Source organism: Hemicordylus capensis, chromosome 1 (genome assembly GCF_027244095.1).
Source record: "Hemicordylus capensis ecotype Gifberg chromosome 1, rHemCap1.1.pri, whole genome shotgun sequence".
Taxonomy (NCBI): domain Eukaryota; kingdom Metazoa; phylum Chordata; class Lepidosauria; order Squamata; family Cordylidae; genus Hemicordylus; species Hemicordylus capensis.
Window position 1 is genome coordinate 242,385,076 of NC_069657.1, and position 18,466 is coordinate 242,403,541.

At 44.1% G+C, this 18,466-nt stretch overlaps 1 protein-coding gene across 2 annotated transcripts in view; it reads left to right on the forward strand.

The window, feature by feature from the left end:
- RCBTB1 (RCC1 and BTB domain containing protein 1) overlaps positions 1-18,466 on the forward strand; it is a 49,724-nt gene that overhangs the window by 13,304 nt on the left and 17,954 nt on the right. For both annotated transcript variants that reach the window (XM_053283848.1, XM_053283846.1), the window contains exons 6-10: positions 848-955; positions 6,730-6,872; positions 12,296-12,486; positions 14,881-15,007; positions 16,320-16,471. In XM_053283848.1, coding sequence (XP_053139823.1) covers positions 848-955; positions 6,730-6,872; positions 12,296-12,486; positions 14,881-15,007; positions 16,320-16,471 — 721 coding nt within the window. The remainder of the gene's footprint in view (positions 1-847; positions 956-6,729; positions 6,873-12,295; positions 12,487-14,880; positions 15,008-16,319; positions 16,472-18,466) is intronic.

Consider the following 18,466-nt stretch of genomic DNA (forward strand, 5'->3'; position numbering starts at 1 on the left):
GAATGGGAGACTTGATGTGTGAGTACTGTAAGATATTCCCCTCAGGGGATGAAGCCGCTCTGGGAAGAGCAGAAGGTTCCAAGTTCCCTCCCTGGCAGCATCTCCAAGAGAGGGCTGAGAGAGATTCCTGCCTGCAACCTTGGAGAAACTGCTGCCGGTCTGTGTAGACAATACTGAATGAGATGGACCAATGGTCTGACTCAGTAAATGGCAGCTTCCTATGTTCCTATGAATGCACTACCCTTGGCTCTTTTAGAGGATCGCTATCTTGTTTCTTTTGTCTCAGCGGTTATGCCCATGTCAGTCAGGAGTGGTTGAGACGATTGATCATATGTTGCTCCACTGTCACACTTTTGTTACCTATTCTGTCTAAATTCCCAGGTTGGTCATCTACCTTTTATGTGTCTCTTCTTTTGTCCAATAGTGATATTAATTTTTCCACCAAGGTGGCAAAATCTTTGCAACATTGCAAGCTGTGTAAGGAAGCAATTGGTAAAAATTATGGGTGTCGGTTGTACTGTATATTGTTATATTCGAAGCGGTGTTTTGTAAGAAAGTACTGGCTGAATAATGATTGTTGGAGATTACTACTTATCTATTGTGTTATATAGATCTATCTGGTTGATGACTGTAATAGTTTCCATTTCATTCCAAGTACAAATACAAGAAATGAATGTGGAACTGGAAGAAAACATTGGAATATATCTGATTTAGGGTTTGGTGCTGCATTGTCTGCCTCTACCAAAATAATAGTGCTAGATGATGAACTTCAGTTTTTTACTGAACTATAGCTTTGTTTCTGAACAAACAGTGCATCCAGTTTACTGTTCATCTTTCTTTAACCAAGGTATATGGCTGGGGTTATAATGGCAATGGCCAGCTAGGTCTGGGAAATAATGGCAATCAGTTAACCCCGTGTCGAGTGGCAGCATTGCAAGGGATCTGCATAATGCAGGTAAGTACAAAGATATTTCCCAAAAGTTATAGTCCCAAAAGATTGCCTAGCTGCTTGTAAACTGCTGCTTAGTCTCAATGATATGGGCTTCCAACAAAAGACTAGTCTGCAAACAGTTGACATAGAGCAGGGACTGGCAAATGGTCAGATGGCCTGTAAGGTAAAGGTGCCGTCAAGTCGATTTCGACTCCTGGCACCCACAGAGCCCTGTGGTTTTCTTTTGGTGGAATACAGGAGGGGTTTACCATTGTCTCCTCCCGTGCAGTATGAGATGATGCCTTTCAGCATCTTCCTATATCGCTGCTGCCAGATATAGGACTAGCGGGGATTCAAGCTGGCAACCTTCTGCTTGTTAGTCAAGCATTTCCCCACTGTGCCTCTTCCTTTTTCCAGGTGCACTTCTGTCTCCCTACTTGCCTGTTCTGCTTTTGCCTGTAAACTTTAGCTGGTGCACATGGCACAGCAGGGAAATGACTTGACTAGCAAGCCAGAGGTTGCTGGTTCGAATCCCTGCTGGTCTGTTTCCCAGACTATGAGAAACGCCTATATTGGGCAGCAGCGATATTGGAAGATGCTGAAAGGCATCTCATACTGCGTGGGAGGAGGCAATGGCAAACCTCTCTTGTATTCTACCAAAAGAAAACCACAAGGCTCTGTGGGTGCAAAGGAGTCGAAATCATACTCTGTGGGAGATAGCAATGGTAAACAACAAATATTTATATACCGCTTTTCAACAAAAAGGTTCCAAAGCGGTTTACATAGAGTAATAATAAATAAATAAGATGGATCCCTGTCTCCAAAGGGCTCACAATCTAAAAAGAAACATCAGACATCACTGAAACATCACTGAAAGTACTGTGCCTGGGGGTAGATAGGGCCAGTTACTCTCCCCCTGCTAAATAAAGAGAATCACCATGTTAAAAAGGTGCCTCTTTGCTCTCCTGTATTCTGACAAATACAACCACATGGCTCTGTGGTCACCAGGAGTTGACACCGACTCAACAACACACTTTACCTTTTTGTTTTGGCTATTCTGCTGGGTTGAGCTGGAGGGGAGAAACCAAGCAAAAGAAAACAAAGCCCTGAATATGTACATCAAAACATCAAGAAAGAATCCAAATACTCTACTAATGTTTTAGTATAATAGCAATAAAATTGTATGGTTGAAATCTGTATGGTTGAAATTGTATGGTTGAAATCTGTCTGGATTACATTAAATATAATTCATATATCACAATGTTCATGAAAGATGATCAGTAAAATCTGATAAAAATGATGTCTGTCAGATTGAAAATTTAAAATCCAGAAATCATTTCCAAAATGTCATTGTCGATGAATGGGAGAAGTGTAGACAAATATTCCCATGTGGTTGCAGTGCCACATTTTGATTGAGAGATGAAGTGTCAGATCAGTTGTATGGTTTCTGCCAATATCTGATCAGTCTTCTAATTTGGCCAAACGCATTTCAATTAGACTAAGTCGTCCTCAGTGACAACCTTGAAAAATATCATATGGCCATAAATATGTGTGTGATATTTAACAAAAGACATAACACATAAAACTAGACAAAAGATACAAAATCTATTTTAATAGAGGCTGGTAGCATAAATACAATATTCATATAAATTTACAACTGTCATATAAAATACTTCAAGTAAGGGGAATTGGATTAACTGAATTAGCTATATATTTATTTAGCAAATTTGTTGACTGCCTGACTTCCTTAGACTTGAGGAGGTTTACATAAATTAAAACAGCTACAACGAAGACAAGAGAAGGGAGGGGGGAGAAAAAAGCCAAGGAAAAAAGAAAGACTCCCCACACACACGTTAAAAACTAAAAGCCTGCCAAAATAGATAGGTTTTCAAGAGCTTCTTAAAGGACAGAAGGGAGGGGGCATTATGAATCTCAGGAGGCAGAGTGTTCCATAAGGAGGGGGCTGCAACAGAGAACGCCCTCCCACAAGCTTGGGCCCCACATACCTCCCCTGGGCCTGGAACTCTGAGAAAGCCCACCTGAGACGACCTCACAGGGTGGGTTGAAGTTGGACGAGAGAGGCGATCCTGAAGGTACACAGGCACCAAATCCTGAAGGGCTTTATAGGTGATAACAGCACCTTGAATTGGACCTGGAAGCAAACTAGCAGCCAATGCAGCATTCTCAGCAAAGGTGAAACGTGATCATATTTTCTGCTGCCCATAAGCGGCCAGGCCACAGCATTTTGGCCAGCTGAAACTTCCGAGTAGTCTTCAAAGGCAACCATTGCACATTGCAGTAGTCCAACTGAGAGGTGACAGCATGAGTTATGGTTGCCAAGGCCTGCCAGTCGAGGTAAGGCCGCAGTTGGCGCACCAGACGAAGCTGGGCAAAGGGACCCCTGGCCACGGCTTCCACCTGCTATTCCAGCAGGAGCCATGAGTCCAGGATAACCCCCAAATCGCGAGGCTGCTCTTTGATGGAGAGCGCGACTACATCAAGGGAAACACTCAAAACCGGAACCTGACCAGATCGAGAACTGAACAAGAGCAACTCTGTCTTTGAAGGATTAAGCCTGAGCTTGTTTTGGCCCATCCAAACACTTACAGCTTCCAGACACTGGGTCAACACAGTGAAAATCCAAAATATGTATACAAAATATGTATCCAAAATATACATGATAAACCTTAATGAAGATTAATTCAGGCAAAACCTGTTACTCACGGGGATTCCATTTCTCACCTACTACCATGAGTAATGAAACCGTGAGTAACAAGGCATTATGCCTATGGAAAATGTAGGGTTAGGTTTTCACGGACAAAAAAGGCAAAAATCGAAAATGTGTACTGTACCTTGCTCTACAGGGTCTACTTGTGCCCAGGAATCCCTCCCTGCAAACCTTGAAAAATCACGCATAAAATGCCCTTTAAAAAAAGATATGAGCCACAAAATGGCTCCTCCTGACTAAATGGTGGCCGGAAGTGACCTCTATGGTCACTTCCAGCCCTCTAGGAACTGTGGATATGTGGGTTTTAAACTTTTGGTGTCCCCCAGATAATGAAATCTGGTGTCAATTAGACACCTGCAAATAATGGTTCCACAAGTTATGAGGTTTGCCTGTATGTCGTGCTGTAATGACATTGTAATCTACAACTTTGTCAAAATGTAAATTCTCCTGAAGACAGTCCTATAATACTTACTATCAGAAAGATTCGTACTTCTGCTAGTAGTCTCCAGTCTCAACATGGGGCTTAAACTGGCATTAGTTTTCCCCCTTCATCTTCCTTTACTAACTAAATTCAAATGGCTTAAAAAGATTCTGTCTACCCTTTTCCATTAAGGGATTGAAAGCATCTGGCAGCACTACTGAATTAAGTATCCAGCCTTCTAATGCTGCTGCAACTTACTCCCATGAAATAGAACACAATATAAAATATGTATATATTTGAAATACACACTAGATTGCATAAAAATAATTATGTAGATCAGTATAAAATACTAGACATAAAAACACTTGTAAATAAAACAATGTATATAACACACACACAGCAGCTGGGGAGCAACTATCCATATCCATCCTCAGCACAGCCTTTCTCCAGTGGCTCTTGCTGGTGTCTGCCTTTTGTTTCTTTTTAGATTGTGAGACCTTTTGGGACAGGGAGCCTTTATTATTACTTTCTATGTAAACTGCTTGGAGAACTTTGTTGAAAAACAGTATATAAATATTTGTCATAGTAAGTTAGGAATAGCTAGCAAGAAGAGTGCCTAGATTTTAGGTTTGCCATGGGCAGTAGAATGTTTATATACTGCTTTTCAATGGAAGTGTTCAAAGAGATATTCATAGGAAAATAATAAATGTTTCAGAAGGGCTCACTATTTAAAGCCTTACTAAACACTCTATTACATTCTGTGATTGAACGATGTTGGATGTGCTTCTAAAATGTTAATATTTATTCATTGCATTTCTATACTGCCTAGTATAGAAGTCTCTAGGTACAGATTAAAACATAATATAAATAAAACATTTAAGATACATAAAAACAAATAAGTCACAATAGATAAAAAACACACATTAAAATTTAAAACTTAAATTTCAGTTAAAAGCCTGGGAAAACAGGCATTTCTTCAAGGTCTTCCTAAAAGCAAAACAGAGAACGAGATGCTCTTCTTTCAGCAGGAAGCGCATTCCAAAGCCCTGGGGCAGTCACAGAGAAGGCCCCATCCTGAGTTGCCACCAAGCGAGTTGACGGCAACCATAACCACACCTCTCCAGATGATCTTAATAGGCAACAGGGTTCACAACAGAGAAGGGGCACTCGTAAATACCCTGGACCTAAGCCGTTAATGGCCTTATAGGTAATAACCAGCACTTTGTATTTCGTTCGGAAACATATTGGCAGTGAGTGCCGTTCTTCTAACATCGGTATTATATGGTCCCTTCCGGTAAACCCAGAGACCAACCTGGCTGCCGCATTCTGTACCAGTTGTAGTTTCCGAACTACATACAAACGCAGCCGCACATAGAGTGCATTACAGTAGTCAAGCCTAGAGGTTACCAGCATCTGTAACACCGTTTTAAGGTCATTTGTCTCCAGAAATGGACATATCTGGCATATCAGCCAAAGCTGATAAAAAGCACTCCTAGCTACAACCTCAGCCTGAGAAACCAGGGAGAGTTTGGGATCCAGGAGCCCTCCCAGACTACGAAACTGATAATTTAGGGGGAGTGTAATCCTATCCAAAACAGGCAGATCTAAACCATCTCTCGGATCCCGATCCCCTACAAACAGTACTTCCATCTTGTTAGGATCGCATCCAGCCCAATATTGCCTCCAGGCGGGCACTTATGGGGTGGAGGTCATGCCATTTCCTGATGAAGTTGGTATGGAGAAATAGAGCTGGGTGTCAGCAGCATATTGATAGCATCCCAGACCAAACTTCCTGACGATCTCTCTCAGCAGTTTCATGTAGATGTTAAATAGCATTGGAGACAGTATGGAGCTTTGTGGAAACCCACACGTTAGCTCTCGTTTTTCAGAATAGTCTCCAAGGGACACCATCTGGAATCTGCCAGAGAAATAGGAGCAGAACCACTGTAAAACAGTGCCACCTAATCTCACCTCCTTCAAGTGACCCTGCAGGATACCATGGTCAGTGGTATCGAAAGCCACTGATGATCGCCAGTTGGAGATCATCCATCAGGCTGAACAAGGCAGTCTTGGCCCCATAGCCCACCCGGAAGCTATCTGGGTATATCAGTGTATCAGTATCAAAGTGTAAACATATGAATGACATAATAAAGAACCTTTAAGGCATGTCTTTCATACTCTTTTCATACTCATATATATTTATACTCTTTAAACAATGCATTTTATGCAGTTTCAGTAACTTTTCCTTTGGGCCAGAAATCTTAATATAAAGTACAAATGTTCTGCTTTATGTACTAATTAATAGCTTTATGTGTATTATGTTGCAAGCTGGCTAGATTTTTTCATATAGAATAGAATAAGCATAAAGAGTCCAAGTTAAACATTTTAGTGGCTAATGTGGCTTAAAGTTTTACATATGTAGATCCATAATGGAAAACTTATTGATGAGCTTTTACAGATGAAATACGTTATAGGTTATTTCTTAGTTGAGTAAGTTTTGTACCAGACGGGTACTTATCTTCTGACACTTGGCAACTAATGCAGATCAGACAATGAGTATTAAATGTCAGGCAGTAATTCTTGCTTTCACTGCTATCCTAGAATGATATGAATATTTTGCATTGCTTCCTTTTGTAAACCTACTTGCAGATTGCCTGTGGCTATGCTCATACACTAGCATTAACCGATGAGGGCTTGCTCTATGCCTGGGGAGCCAACACTTATGGGCAGCTGGGGACTGGCAACAAAAGCAATCAGTTAAGCCCAGTGCAGATCATGATGGAAAAAGAGAGGTAAATGTTGCTGTAGTTAATCTTTGGAGAGCTGGATGGCAGGAATGCCTTGTGTGCGACTTATTAATGGCACTAGAAGAGGAAAGTGTATCCTTTCTCCTCTGGAGGAGAGGACATCTTGTAGAAGTAACTCCTCCAATGGGCTCTGGAGGCAGAGCTTTGACACACTTCCTGGTTTCTCTGGTTCCTTCCCAGATCTTGTCCTGCCTTCAAGAGAATAGCTGAGTGTTCAAGGGCTCTGCACCTTTCATTTTGCGACGTCCTCAGTCAATATTCTTTTCCTTCCCCTCTGATCCCCTTTTCCAAATAGGGTGCAATGAAGAAGAGGGTAAAAGAACAACTCTTTAAACAAGCCACAGGTTAACTCCAACTGACCATTGTTGATTTTCTACTGTCCTTGGGCAATGTGATGGTGCAGCTTCACAAATGAAAGACTCGTGGGACAGAAGTTTTTTTAAAAAGGTGCAAGTTCTTGGAAGGAGTGCTTCTCCCCACCTCCTCTCAAATATTTTAGAGGAATGGGTCCACAAACATGCTAAGGCCACTACCTTCATTATGGATGCCAGTCTTGATTCTGCACAGTTCCCTCCCCCATACAAAAGTGGGGGGGCCTCCAACAGCAAAGCAACGTTCAGGGCAGGAAAGGTGGACCATGCTTTATCCCATTTCTGCTAGAAGGCAGCAATGAAGCCTTTTGGCATCTGGAACAGGCGTAATAGTGCTATATGCATCTGTCACCAGAGGACACTTGGAACAGTTGATCAGTGCCCCCCCCTTCCTGCTCACTAGGGGCCAGGGTAAGCACCCGTGCCATGCCTAACTTAATAACTCTCTTCTCTGTCTGCCCACCCACCCCATCCTCTGCTCAGATCAGGGGGAGCTCCTTCCATCCTCGTATACTATGAAAAAGATAATGGTCAAGGATTTCTGTTCAAAGCCCACCCCTATCAAGGAGCCAGGAAAAGAGCACACCAGTGAGTGGTGTATGTACAACATCTTCTTCCCCCGCACAGCCATCATGGTCCCTCTCATCCAGCATTGCCAAGGAGCGCAAGAGCCTGAGATTCCTGCTTCCTAAGGCCGTAGCAGATACTGCTCTACTAGTGCTTTCTGCCCCAAGGGGACAAATGCCTTGAGCAGCCCTGGCATATGGAAGCCAAGAAGAAGAGGCATCCTATCTTGGCCCCTTCTGCTAATTGGTCCAAAGATGAAGGAGCGAAATTGGAGGTTTATCTAGCACTCTTGAAAAGGGAAGGAGGCAAGCTCTCAGAAAAGGTTGCTGAATCAAGAGTCATGTCGTCTTTTGCTCCCTGCCCCCAAAGACGTCCAGGTATTCTTGACCAAGGCTGTCAGGGTGCTGGTACTTGCAGAAGAGGCTCAGGAGTCCTAATTGGGGACTGCACACATCAACTCAAGGAGAGAAAATACCAGCAAAGGTCATCGCTCAGAATCCTTCAAGCTCAAATGAGAGGTGAATGGGATATCATCTGCCTATGATCCTTAAGTTTCCTATTTTGGAGACTTTGGTATCCCCTTAGTGGGCTGCTGTTTAAGCTTGTGCAGTCTGTTCCTTTGAAATTCCTGGCTCTTGGGATCCAGTTCCTTGTCACAGTAACCTCTGCTGGGAGAATAATGCAATTGAGGTTCATTAAAGACAAGTCTGTACTATGTAAGGTAAGATCACAGGATCTGCTGGAGGATTCTCCAGCCAGAGGTCAGATGAAAGAAGGCAAAGGTGCCCATTTTGTACTGATGTGTGAAAGATGTTGCCGTCCTGCAAAGGTCTTCGGGTGAAGCACTAGTGTCAAAATACAATGGAAGCAGATGCCCTTCTTACCATACACGTGGAGGTAACCACCTTGCCTAAGACGTGTTGTCTCTGCCTTTGTCTCAAACCTTAGAGTTCTAATGCCGCATTGCTGGGAGCCCTGGAGGAGAGCCCTGTGCTGGTATATAGCACAGAATTCCACCCTGCCTATCAGCAAAATATTGGCAATGGCAGCTCTTGTGTCCACCTTCCAAAGTAGGAGGAAGAACCACTGCTGCATCCCATCCCAGTTTGTCAATGAGGATGGGAAGAAGAGGAGGAGCTGCTACTGAGTTGCTTGGGGGCAGTCCCTCTTCCTCCTTCATTGGCCAATGGGCTTTCTCACAAAGATCCTTGTGCACTCACCCATTGGACTGGGGATGTGGGTGGGAAGAGGAGCTGCTGCTGTGTGAGTCCAGCCAGGAGACTTGCATGGCAGCTCCTCTTGTCCTCCCCACCAGCCAAGGAGCATCCCCTAGAAGTTCCACAGCGAGGCAGGGACCTCTGGGGGTTGTTGCCACTTGGAGATCAGAGTACCAAGCACAGTGGCAGCACAAGTCCCTCAGCTGACTCATGCCACCACTCCCACCAGGACTGAGGAGCTCCAGCATCAGCTTAGCTGGGTGAGCCCTTGGTCGGTGCCTGATGCTGCTTGGAAGGAGAAAGTATGTGTGCAGTTCTGTAAGGGCTCGTAGGATCTATATCAAATGCACACCAGACTCCCTCCGTATGGCTTTTCTTCCTGCTGCGCAGAGTAGGAAGATATCTATGTCCACTTTGAGTTGCTAGAGCCATGGCTGCATTGCTGTGGCCTCCCAGACCTGGTGCCAGAGGGCACTGCAGCATGTCTGAGAAGAGCATCTGCTTTCATTGTATTTTGACACCAGTGCCTCACTGGCCTCTTGCAAGACAGCACCATGAACCTTGATCTCTACCACAAGATGGACACTCCTGGCTGGAGGATTCTCCAACAGGTCCTGTGCAGCAGGACCAGTCCAGGATGGGAGGCTTTGCTATTTTACATCCTTCTGCAACAGCCTGCACACTTTTTTGCTGGCCAGTAGGGATGGGTAGCCTCTGCATGCACCCGGAGGCATGGGGGTTCTTGGCTGCTGGCTTTGCCACAGAGAAAGATGGAGCAGCAGCATTGGGAAGGGGTGGTCCCTTGCTGTGCCTCGGGGACTCTCTATGTGGCTGAGGTGGCACTCACGAGTCCTGACCCTTCCCACCTTGTTGCTTCAGTGGCTACTGCCTGCTGTCACTCACTCTGCTCCACAACCCCAAGCAGTGCTGCTTACTGCCTGCCTCTCGTCCATTTCTGACCATATTCTAGAATGCTGGGAGTTGTAGTTTTTATGCTCTGGGGAGCCTTCACCACTCTCCTTTCCCAGTGTGTTGCATGCCAGGAACTGTACTCAGGCCAGAGCCACTTCCCAGCGATGCCACTGATCCTCTTGGGAACCGCCAAACTTGCCACAGGGGGGAGGGAGGGAGGGAAGGGATGCGGAGGAGGATGGCAACCATGACACAAAGAGAGAGCGCCTGCCAGCGAGCCCGGAGCCGGTTTCCTCTTCCTCGGAGCTCTTGCCGCTTCCTCACCATCACTCCAAGCTCACTGTCCATCCCTGCACTCTGGGCACCCCTTTCTGTGCAGCTCCTGTGCCCCACTTGGCAGAGCCAGCTCTTCCTTTCCCTAACCCCCACCTGCCTTCTTGCCCGTCCTCCCCACCAGCACCTCTTTTCTTGTTCTGGCAACTCTTCCTTGTGCTTCCCTGCTTCCCCTTTCTTCCTGCTGTGTAGTCACGGTTTGGTCTTTGATGCAGGAGTTCTGGACTAGATTTACTTTTGTTCTGATCTGGGAGAACTCTTCTGACAGCCCTGCATAAGCAGCACTAATTTTCTTTTTGTTCTTAAATTATACATATTTTAATATTAACATATTTTTAAACACTTAATTATCAATGCACTAGAAATTGGCGTTCACATACCAAGTCCTGGTTTTGGCCCCCCAGGGCATTTGAGTTGTGCACCCTTGCTCTACAAGATGTCCTTTTATTCTGAAAGAGACTGGAATATTGGATTTACCATGAAAGTTTGTGTGTCACTGTGTTTCTCTTTTTATCGTTCATTGGTTTAGTCCTATTTTTATTTTGTAGACTTCTCTCCCACTCCTTGAGCAGAGTCCTCAAACTGACTTTCAGTATTTTTAAAAAAGCAATGAATACATTAAACATTTAACCAAACCAGCTCCCTCATAGGAAAGCTGGTGTAAGTTGGTCTTGTGCTGGGAGGAGGCAGTTCAGCTGAAGCAGGATGAGCATCGGATGTCTTCACCTGCCTGCCTCCTTTCCTCTCTTTAGCCTGTTCAGTAGTCTGTTGGATGTGATGTCTTCTTCAGCTAGTATTTCCAGCTACAGCGTCTCAAGCTGCCTCTCTCTACCACGGGACAGGAAATCTGCTTTGAAAGCCTGTCTCCAGAGTCCATTGAGAGGAGTTAACTTCTTCCTGTCTCCAAAGAGAGAGAATACTCCTAAGTCCAATGATCCATTTTCAAAGCATGTCTTCTATGTTAACTTTGTACTGTACTCTTATTTTGTTTTCACCCCACACTTAGAAAGCAGCAATTGGTTATATATGTAGTCCATGATACCTTGAAACATGTTATTTTAATGTATAACACATTAAATCAGGACATAACGTATAGTAGAGGCCAACACTGTTGACAAAGTAATGTTAGGTTGTGAGTCCAATGTGGCAGTTTCCTTCCCCTTTGCATGTTTTAATGGCTGTCATGTTGGTCAATGGGGAATTTTCAGCAATAGTCAGTGTTCCCTATAGTCCCAATGCAATCAGTAGGTCGATATTCTTTTCTGAAAATCAGCCATCAAACCTGTCCTGCATTGTTTGATACATATTATTATTATTTTAATTAATTAGTTAATTAATATACCGCCTGACGAGTGTTCTAATTTTTTTCATCTGTTTGCGGAGTGAGTTTTGTTCTGGGTGGCAGTATCAAGGCAGTGTGTGCCCATATGCATTTAGAGTGGGGCCTTCTGGATTCAACCTGAGCGGAATCTAAAATTAACTGAGCAGCCATCAAAACTTGTGAGCGTGCACACACTTTAGAGGGAACATTACGCTTGACTCCAAAGGCTCTAGGTGATTCACAAAAATAAACACTACAAAATGAAAATAAGACAGACCGTTAAAACAATGTAAGACAATTTAAATGCATCCATTTTCCAGTAAAAAGCTTGCACAGAGATGTTTTCTGAGTGGTCCTTGTTGTGCAACAAGCCACGTATCTCATCTTTTGAAGTAACATTGTAGAGGAGATGTGGCATGTACTAGGAGTGTAGGCTGTGGTGTGTACTTGTTTGTATTTCAGCCCCTTTCTTGGAAACAAAGGGAATTTATAATCAGTAAAGTAGTATGATCCTGAACATAGGTCAGGAATGGAAAGATATTGGAGGATTAATACTGGAGCAGTCTATATTTCCTGTGTATTCTCTTCCTGTACTCTCACTGGGGTAATATCTAATTACATGCATAATGCTATTTCTGTAAGTGTCTGCTGTTGGCTGATGACTAACTTGTGACTTCTTCTTTGCAGGATTGTAGAGATCGCTGCTTGCCACTCTGCTCACACTTCTGCTGCCAAGACGCAGAGTGGCCAGGTGTACATGTGGGGTCAGTGCCGGGGACAATCAGTGGTTCTTCCTCATGCCACCCACTTCTCTTGCACTGATGATGTGTTTGCTTGCTTTTCTACTCCTGCTGTGATGTGGCGTCTACTTTCAGTAGGTGAGGAAAAATGACACCACTAGGTGCAAGTCTCTAGCTGGCCACAGCAAATTTTTCGAGGCACTGGGCTGTGCCTGCCAAAGGCTCAAACAGGACTTGACAAATCCAGGTGCCAGAGAGTCATGGCATCTTGAAATTTAAGCATGACACCTTGTGGTGTGTTGGTGTAGTGGGAAATTTTCCTTTCCTGATTCAGGCCAGGTTAATGATGAATCTCCCTGAGCGGTCTAAACCAGCTTACAGCAGCTCCTCAGTTACCTAGCTCACGAAGAACTCTTATCAGTGGAGTCATTCGTCTGAAAGCTCCAAGAAGCTGCTTGACTGTTAAGAATCCTTAACTTTCCAAAACCCAGAAAGAAAAAGAAAAGTGTCCTGGTAAAGCCAGAAGTTCTGGTAGGTTAATCTTGCTGCCACCAAGCTCTCTAAGGCTTTCTGAAGTCTGGCTGTTGTACTAGAGTGCTGTAGTCCAGAGTTTTTCTGTAACTGGGTAATGGGGCAAATATCAAAATACATCTACTCCCCCTTGTTACCAGGCAAGAATAAAACCAATTGTTCTCCTAGGCGTCTGCCTGCATGTGGAGTTAATTGTTAATTTGGCCAAGTTCCCTTTGAGATGCATTTGCACCAGAGAAAATCCCCCTCCCACTGCTGGGTTAATAACCAACCCTCTGAGGCTTGTAAAAAGAGCAGATTTTTTTAAAAAATTCAATTACTACAGACTGGTTTGATCTGAGGCTTTTTGGCTTTTTAGAAGCACTTTGAAATAATTAGCTGGTTACAAAAATACTTCAAAAGCACCCAGATTGTCCTGGGGTGGCACACATGGAAATCTTAGTCAGTTGCACAGAACAGATCTCTAGAAATATGCAAAGCAGCACACACACAAAGAAATATAAATTCTTGACACGAAGTCTGACTAAACACTTTTCTCCTATTCTAAATTCCTGAAGCTAAAAGCCCTGGCTCCTTTTCTTTGAACTCCCCAAACTCCTGATGAGAATAAAGCACCTGGAAATCTTATCTTCCAACAATCTGCAGATCCATCTGGCTGGAGAAAGACTCCATGCTGCCTTTCCTCAGCACTCTCAGCACAGACATTCTTACTTGTTCCCAGAATTCCCCCTGCAGATTTCATGTCCCACCTACCTGATGGACTGATTGGCTGAGCCCTGGAGGTCACCAGCCTGTCAGTCTAGACGGGTTCACTTCCTATTAACCAACTAGAGAGAGGGGAGACTGGTCACCACACACTAGAGTAGGATATTCAGATACAGTTATTTAATAAAATCTCTATCTGCCCCAGGCAGTCCTGTTTCTGTTTGAAGTATGTTACTTGTAAAGGGGATAAAGATAAGTCCATTTATCCTCTTCCCCTGCAATGTCCGTCACTAAGTGTCCCTTGTCTGGCTCCCAAGTTTTGGGGATGGCTCCTAGAGCCAAAGAACATTTGTCAAAGCCTGGATCAAAAAAAGGATCCATCCAACTTGAGCTTCCATTTGTCAGAAAGCAGGGCTACTGTGTTCTGTGCACAGTAATATTATTTGTCCCTATTGCTGCTGCTGCTTCCATGAATTTTCCTTTTACTATACAAGTTTATGTGGTCGCTAAAAGTCGACACCATCTTGATGGCACTTAATCAGTCAGTCAGTACCAGTTTATGCCCATAAAATCCAAATGTTTGATACTGGTATACATTAGAAAAATAATGAAAGCTGATCTAGTGTAGTAGGTGAGTGTGAAGAGCCAGGATGTTCTCACCTCAAATCTAACTTGAGCCACAAACTCATTAGGCTTGCCAAGCTCTCACCTCCCTTTTGGCCTCTGTAATATATAATAGCCTGTCTTACAAATGTAAGAATAACAAAATGTGTAGTGCTTTGCTCATCAAGAACACATTGGCTGACATGCAGTTCAGATGAAAGTTATGTGTGCCAAATAACGTTTTGCTTGTACGATAGGAAGGGGCAATTTTCACTGATCTCCCTCCCCCTCTGTAGCTCACTGTGCCTCCCAAAAATGTCCCTGAAGGCTGTGAGATCCTCAAGGACCTCTTTTTAGGAGGCACAGTGGTCTGCAGAGGGGAACTCATGCAACAGAAAAGGGATGGTTCTCATTGATCTCTGTCCCTTTTCTGCTGCACAAGTGAAAACCTTTTCAACATGTGCAGCATTAGTCTGGTTGACTGTTGTATAAATGCACACATGTGTTTGTGTGTTTTTAAAATTCTCTAGCACACTTCTTTTCCCATGTATGTGTTTCAAACTCTTTCATTTGCGGGGCACAAACTAAGTTCAGAGGTGCTGCTGCAGAACTGCCAAATGAGTTGCAATCCAAGGTGTGAGACCTTTTTCTGCAAGTAGCTTGTATATTTAAAATGAGGTTTAATCTTTGCAGAGCATGAAGACTTCTTGACAGTGGCAGAGTCTCTGAAGAGAGAGTTTGATAGTCCAGAAACGTCCGATCTGAAGTTCCGAGTAGATGGGAAATTCATTTATGTACATAAAGCTGTTTTGAAAATCAGGTAATCTTTAGATCTAATATCCTGTGAGTGAGTGCTTAGCTAATTAACTAAACTAATCAGCTTTAAGCAGAGTTTATTTCCCTTTTCCATCTCTGATTTGATTTGATTCTTGCCATTTCTCCCCTCACTGCAGATGCAGTGAGATGCAGCCTAGCTACATCTTTCTTCTATAGTACACTTCATAGTATACGTTAGCCATTGCTACCAAATAAAACAATACTCTTAACTTCCAGCTTATGCTAGTTAACAATATAATTAGTTGATAACAGATATAATAGCATCGTAGACTGCTTTCTTTCTAGCTTGTGATTGTGAGCCCTTTGGGGGAAGGTGACTACCTTATTTATGTATTTTTCTCTGTAAACCGCTTTGAGAACTTTGGTTGAAGAGCAGTATATAAATATTCATAGTAGTGGCAGCTATATGAAAATGGCCATATTGTTATTGGATAATATGGAAAACAGTCATTTTTCATATAAAAACTTTGACTTTTCCCCCTGTCGCAGGATGTTTTCCTCTCTTCATTTTGCCCTCAACCATCTCATCCTAAAGAAACTATTAGGACTTCTCTATTAAAAGTCAAGCAAGACTCCTTAGAATATACCAATGGTTTGCTGAGAGAGAGAGCCTGCGGTCAGATGTTCTCATAAATTGTGATTCATGCAAACAAATCATAGTTTGTTCTCAAATCAGGATCAGAAGTTGTGGTTTGATTCTGGTGTGAGACAAATCATGGCTTGCACAAACCACAATTTGCTGCATTCAGACACAATGACAAGCTGCAGGCGGCAGGGAGTTAGAAGCAGAAGGTCCTCATGAAGGAGGAAGCACATGAACCCAAGGCTTACCATGAGTTGTAACAACTACCATGGTGTGTGTTTATGACATAACTTTCACTTTAACTGCATTCAGATGTAACACAGTAAAATTATTACATATTTAATTTTCTCTACTGAATTGATGACTGGTGCCAATCAGTATTCATAACAGCCAAAATTTAGGATGGTATGCAGAGTCCTACAAAGTTAGTATTACAGTTTTTAAAACAATATTCTGCAGGTTGAATTGACGTGTGTGTGCATGCACACACGCATATCATTCATCTCTCTCTCTCACGCACACCCATACACACTTCAAATCATTGTCATGATTCCCATGTCCAAATCCTCTCAAAACTTCAGAAGGGATGATGAAAGGACAGAATTTTATGAACTGCCAAATGCTTCTTCTGTTTCTTGTGATATTCTACAGAATCTGGAGAGAAGTGGTCAATTGGTTTCCTTCCCAAGCTTTTAATGCTTTCTTGTTGCAGATGTGAGCACTTTCGTACTATGTTCCAGTCGTATTGGAATGAGGACATGAAGGAGGTGATAGAAATCGACCAGTTTTCCTATCCAGTGTACCGTGCCTTCCTTGAGTACCTTTACACGGACAGTGTTGATCTGCCACCTGAGGATGCTATAGGTAGTACTGTGGACTTTGACCCAATTGTGTGTGGAAATAAGGTGTCCTAGAGATGGATTTTCTTTCAAGAAGGGAAAAGAAATGGGAGCAAATGGCACATTCCCAGTGGTGCGCTGCCCTGAGGACACATCAGCTGGTGGACTTTCCCCTTAAAGTGGAACTCATAGAGTTGGAGGAGGCTTTGTAGGCCATCTAGTGCAAACCCCTGGTTGGCACAAGAAGGCTGGAGCATCCCCAACAGATGGCTGCGCCACCTCTGCTTGAAGACCTCTAGTGAGGGAGAGTCTACCAACGCTTAAGATGGTTTTTGCTTGCCAAACTGTCCTTACAGTTCCTACCAATATTCAATCAAAATATACACTCTAACCCGTGCCCCTTAGAGCTGCCTCCTGGGGCACCAGAAAGGCGGTCTTTGCCCTCTTCTTTGTGAATGTGCCATCATGTCCCCCCTTAATATTTGCTTCTGCAGGCTTCACATTCCAGATTTCTTCAACCTTGGCTCATAGGGCTTGTTTACCAGACATCTGACTGTCTCTTCTGCCTTCCTCTGAATCTTCCAACTTGTCTATATCTGGACACAGTACTTAGGGATTGACTAATGTGGAATAAAATAGAACTTTTACAACCTGTGACTAGGAAACAATGGGTCTGTTAATGCAGCCTAAAATCATTCGGGTTTTTTGCAGCTGCATCCTGCTGCTGACTCATGTTCCGCTTGTGACCCAACTGCAGTCCAGAGGTGTGTTTAACATGTACTACTGCCAGGCCTGCACATTGGTTTTTACCCAAGTTGAATAACTTGGCATGAACTCAGTTCATTTTGCAGGTTTCAGGACAGTTTTCCATTCTTTGCTGTTGGATGAGGATATCTCACATGGGTTATCCTTCCCACATGCTCCAGAGGGCAGGACCTTGTTAATTAAGGGGGTGGGGAGAAGAATTATAAGCCCTGGAAGGAGAACCCTGCCCAGTTTTCAGTCCTACATCCAGCTCCAGACACAATCTATTTGCTTCCAGCCAAGACAATCTCTCCTTTGCTTATTTGACTCTTAACTTTCCCCCCCTTTGTTGCCTTTTCTACTTCCTCCTGGGCAATTTTAGGCTAGTACTTTCTTCACCATCCTCTTAAAACAAAAAACAAACCCTTTTCTCCTTTCTGCTCTCTTCTTTTCTGTCTGTCGGATGGAGCAAACCGCCTTGGTGCCTAAAAGCAAGAAGAACCAACCAGCTGCTGTTTCCTCCTTCAGGAAGAAGGAGATTTCCTGTTCACAAGATATGGGCCCACCAACAACCTTTAGGTCCTCGTCCGTGCCAATGGAGGGAGGGGGAGAAGGCCCTGACCCCTTAGAGGGCTCTTCTGAAACCAAGCAGAGGAAGCGCTGCTAGTACTTCGACACCGGGTGCACCCTGTCTGCCGGCAGATCCCTCCTCTACTCCAGAGGAACCTCCCTGCAACATAGGGCCTCCAGTGACCTTTCTCGCGTGGCTTCCCAAGCAGCTACATCATGAAGACTCCTCCAACCAGGCCTGCAACTCTTCCATGCGCTCCAATGGGGCCTTTGAGGAATTATCATCTCAACCCGCAGAACAACCTAAGGGATGGGGTGGGAGCACTCTGAGCAGGCCTCTCCCACTCCTGATGAGCAACGCGTTACCGCTGGCCGCCAGGGCCTGCACAAACCCCAGATGCCACTCAGAGGAGGACGACATGGGAGGGCCTTCTCAGCCAACACCCTGCCTATCCTCGGCGAATCTTAGCAGAAGGGACACTGCAGCAACCACAACCTGCAGCATGTGAACTTGAGACCAAGGCCTTCACGCTCTCCCCCTCCCACATGCCCACCCCACCCCCCGCCGCCACTCCCTGGTCAGCCTCCTTCTGCAGCACCCATGCCTTGTCTCGTTCCTGGAATGCCTGCAAGTTGGCAGGCATGGTTTCATAATGTCTTGGATAAGTCACTCCAGCAGCACCAGCACACCAGATCTGCAGATAAG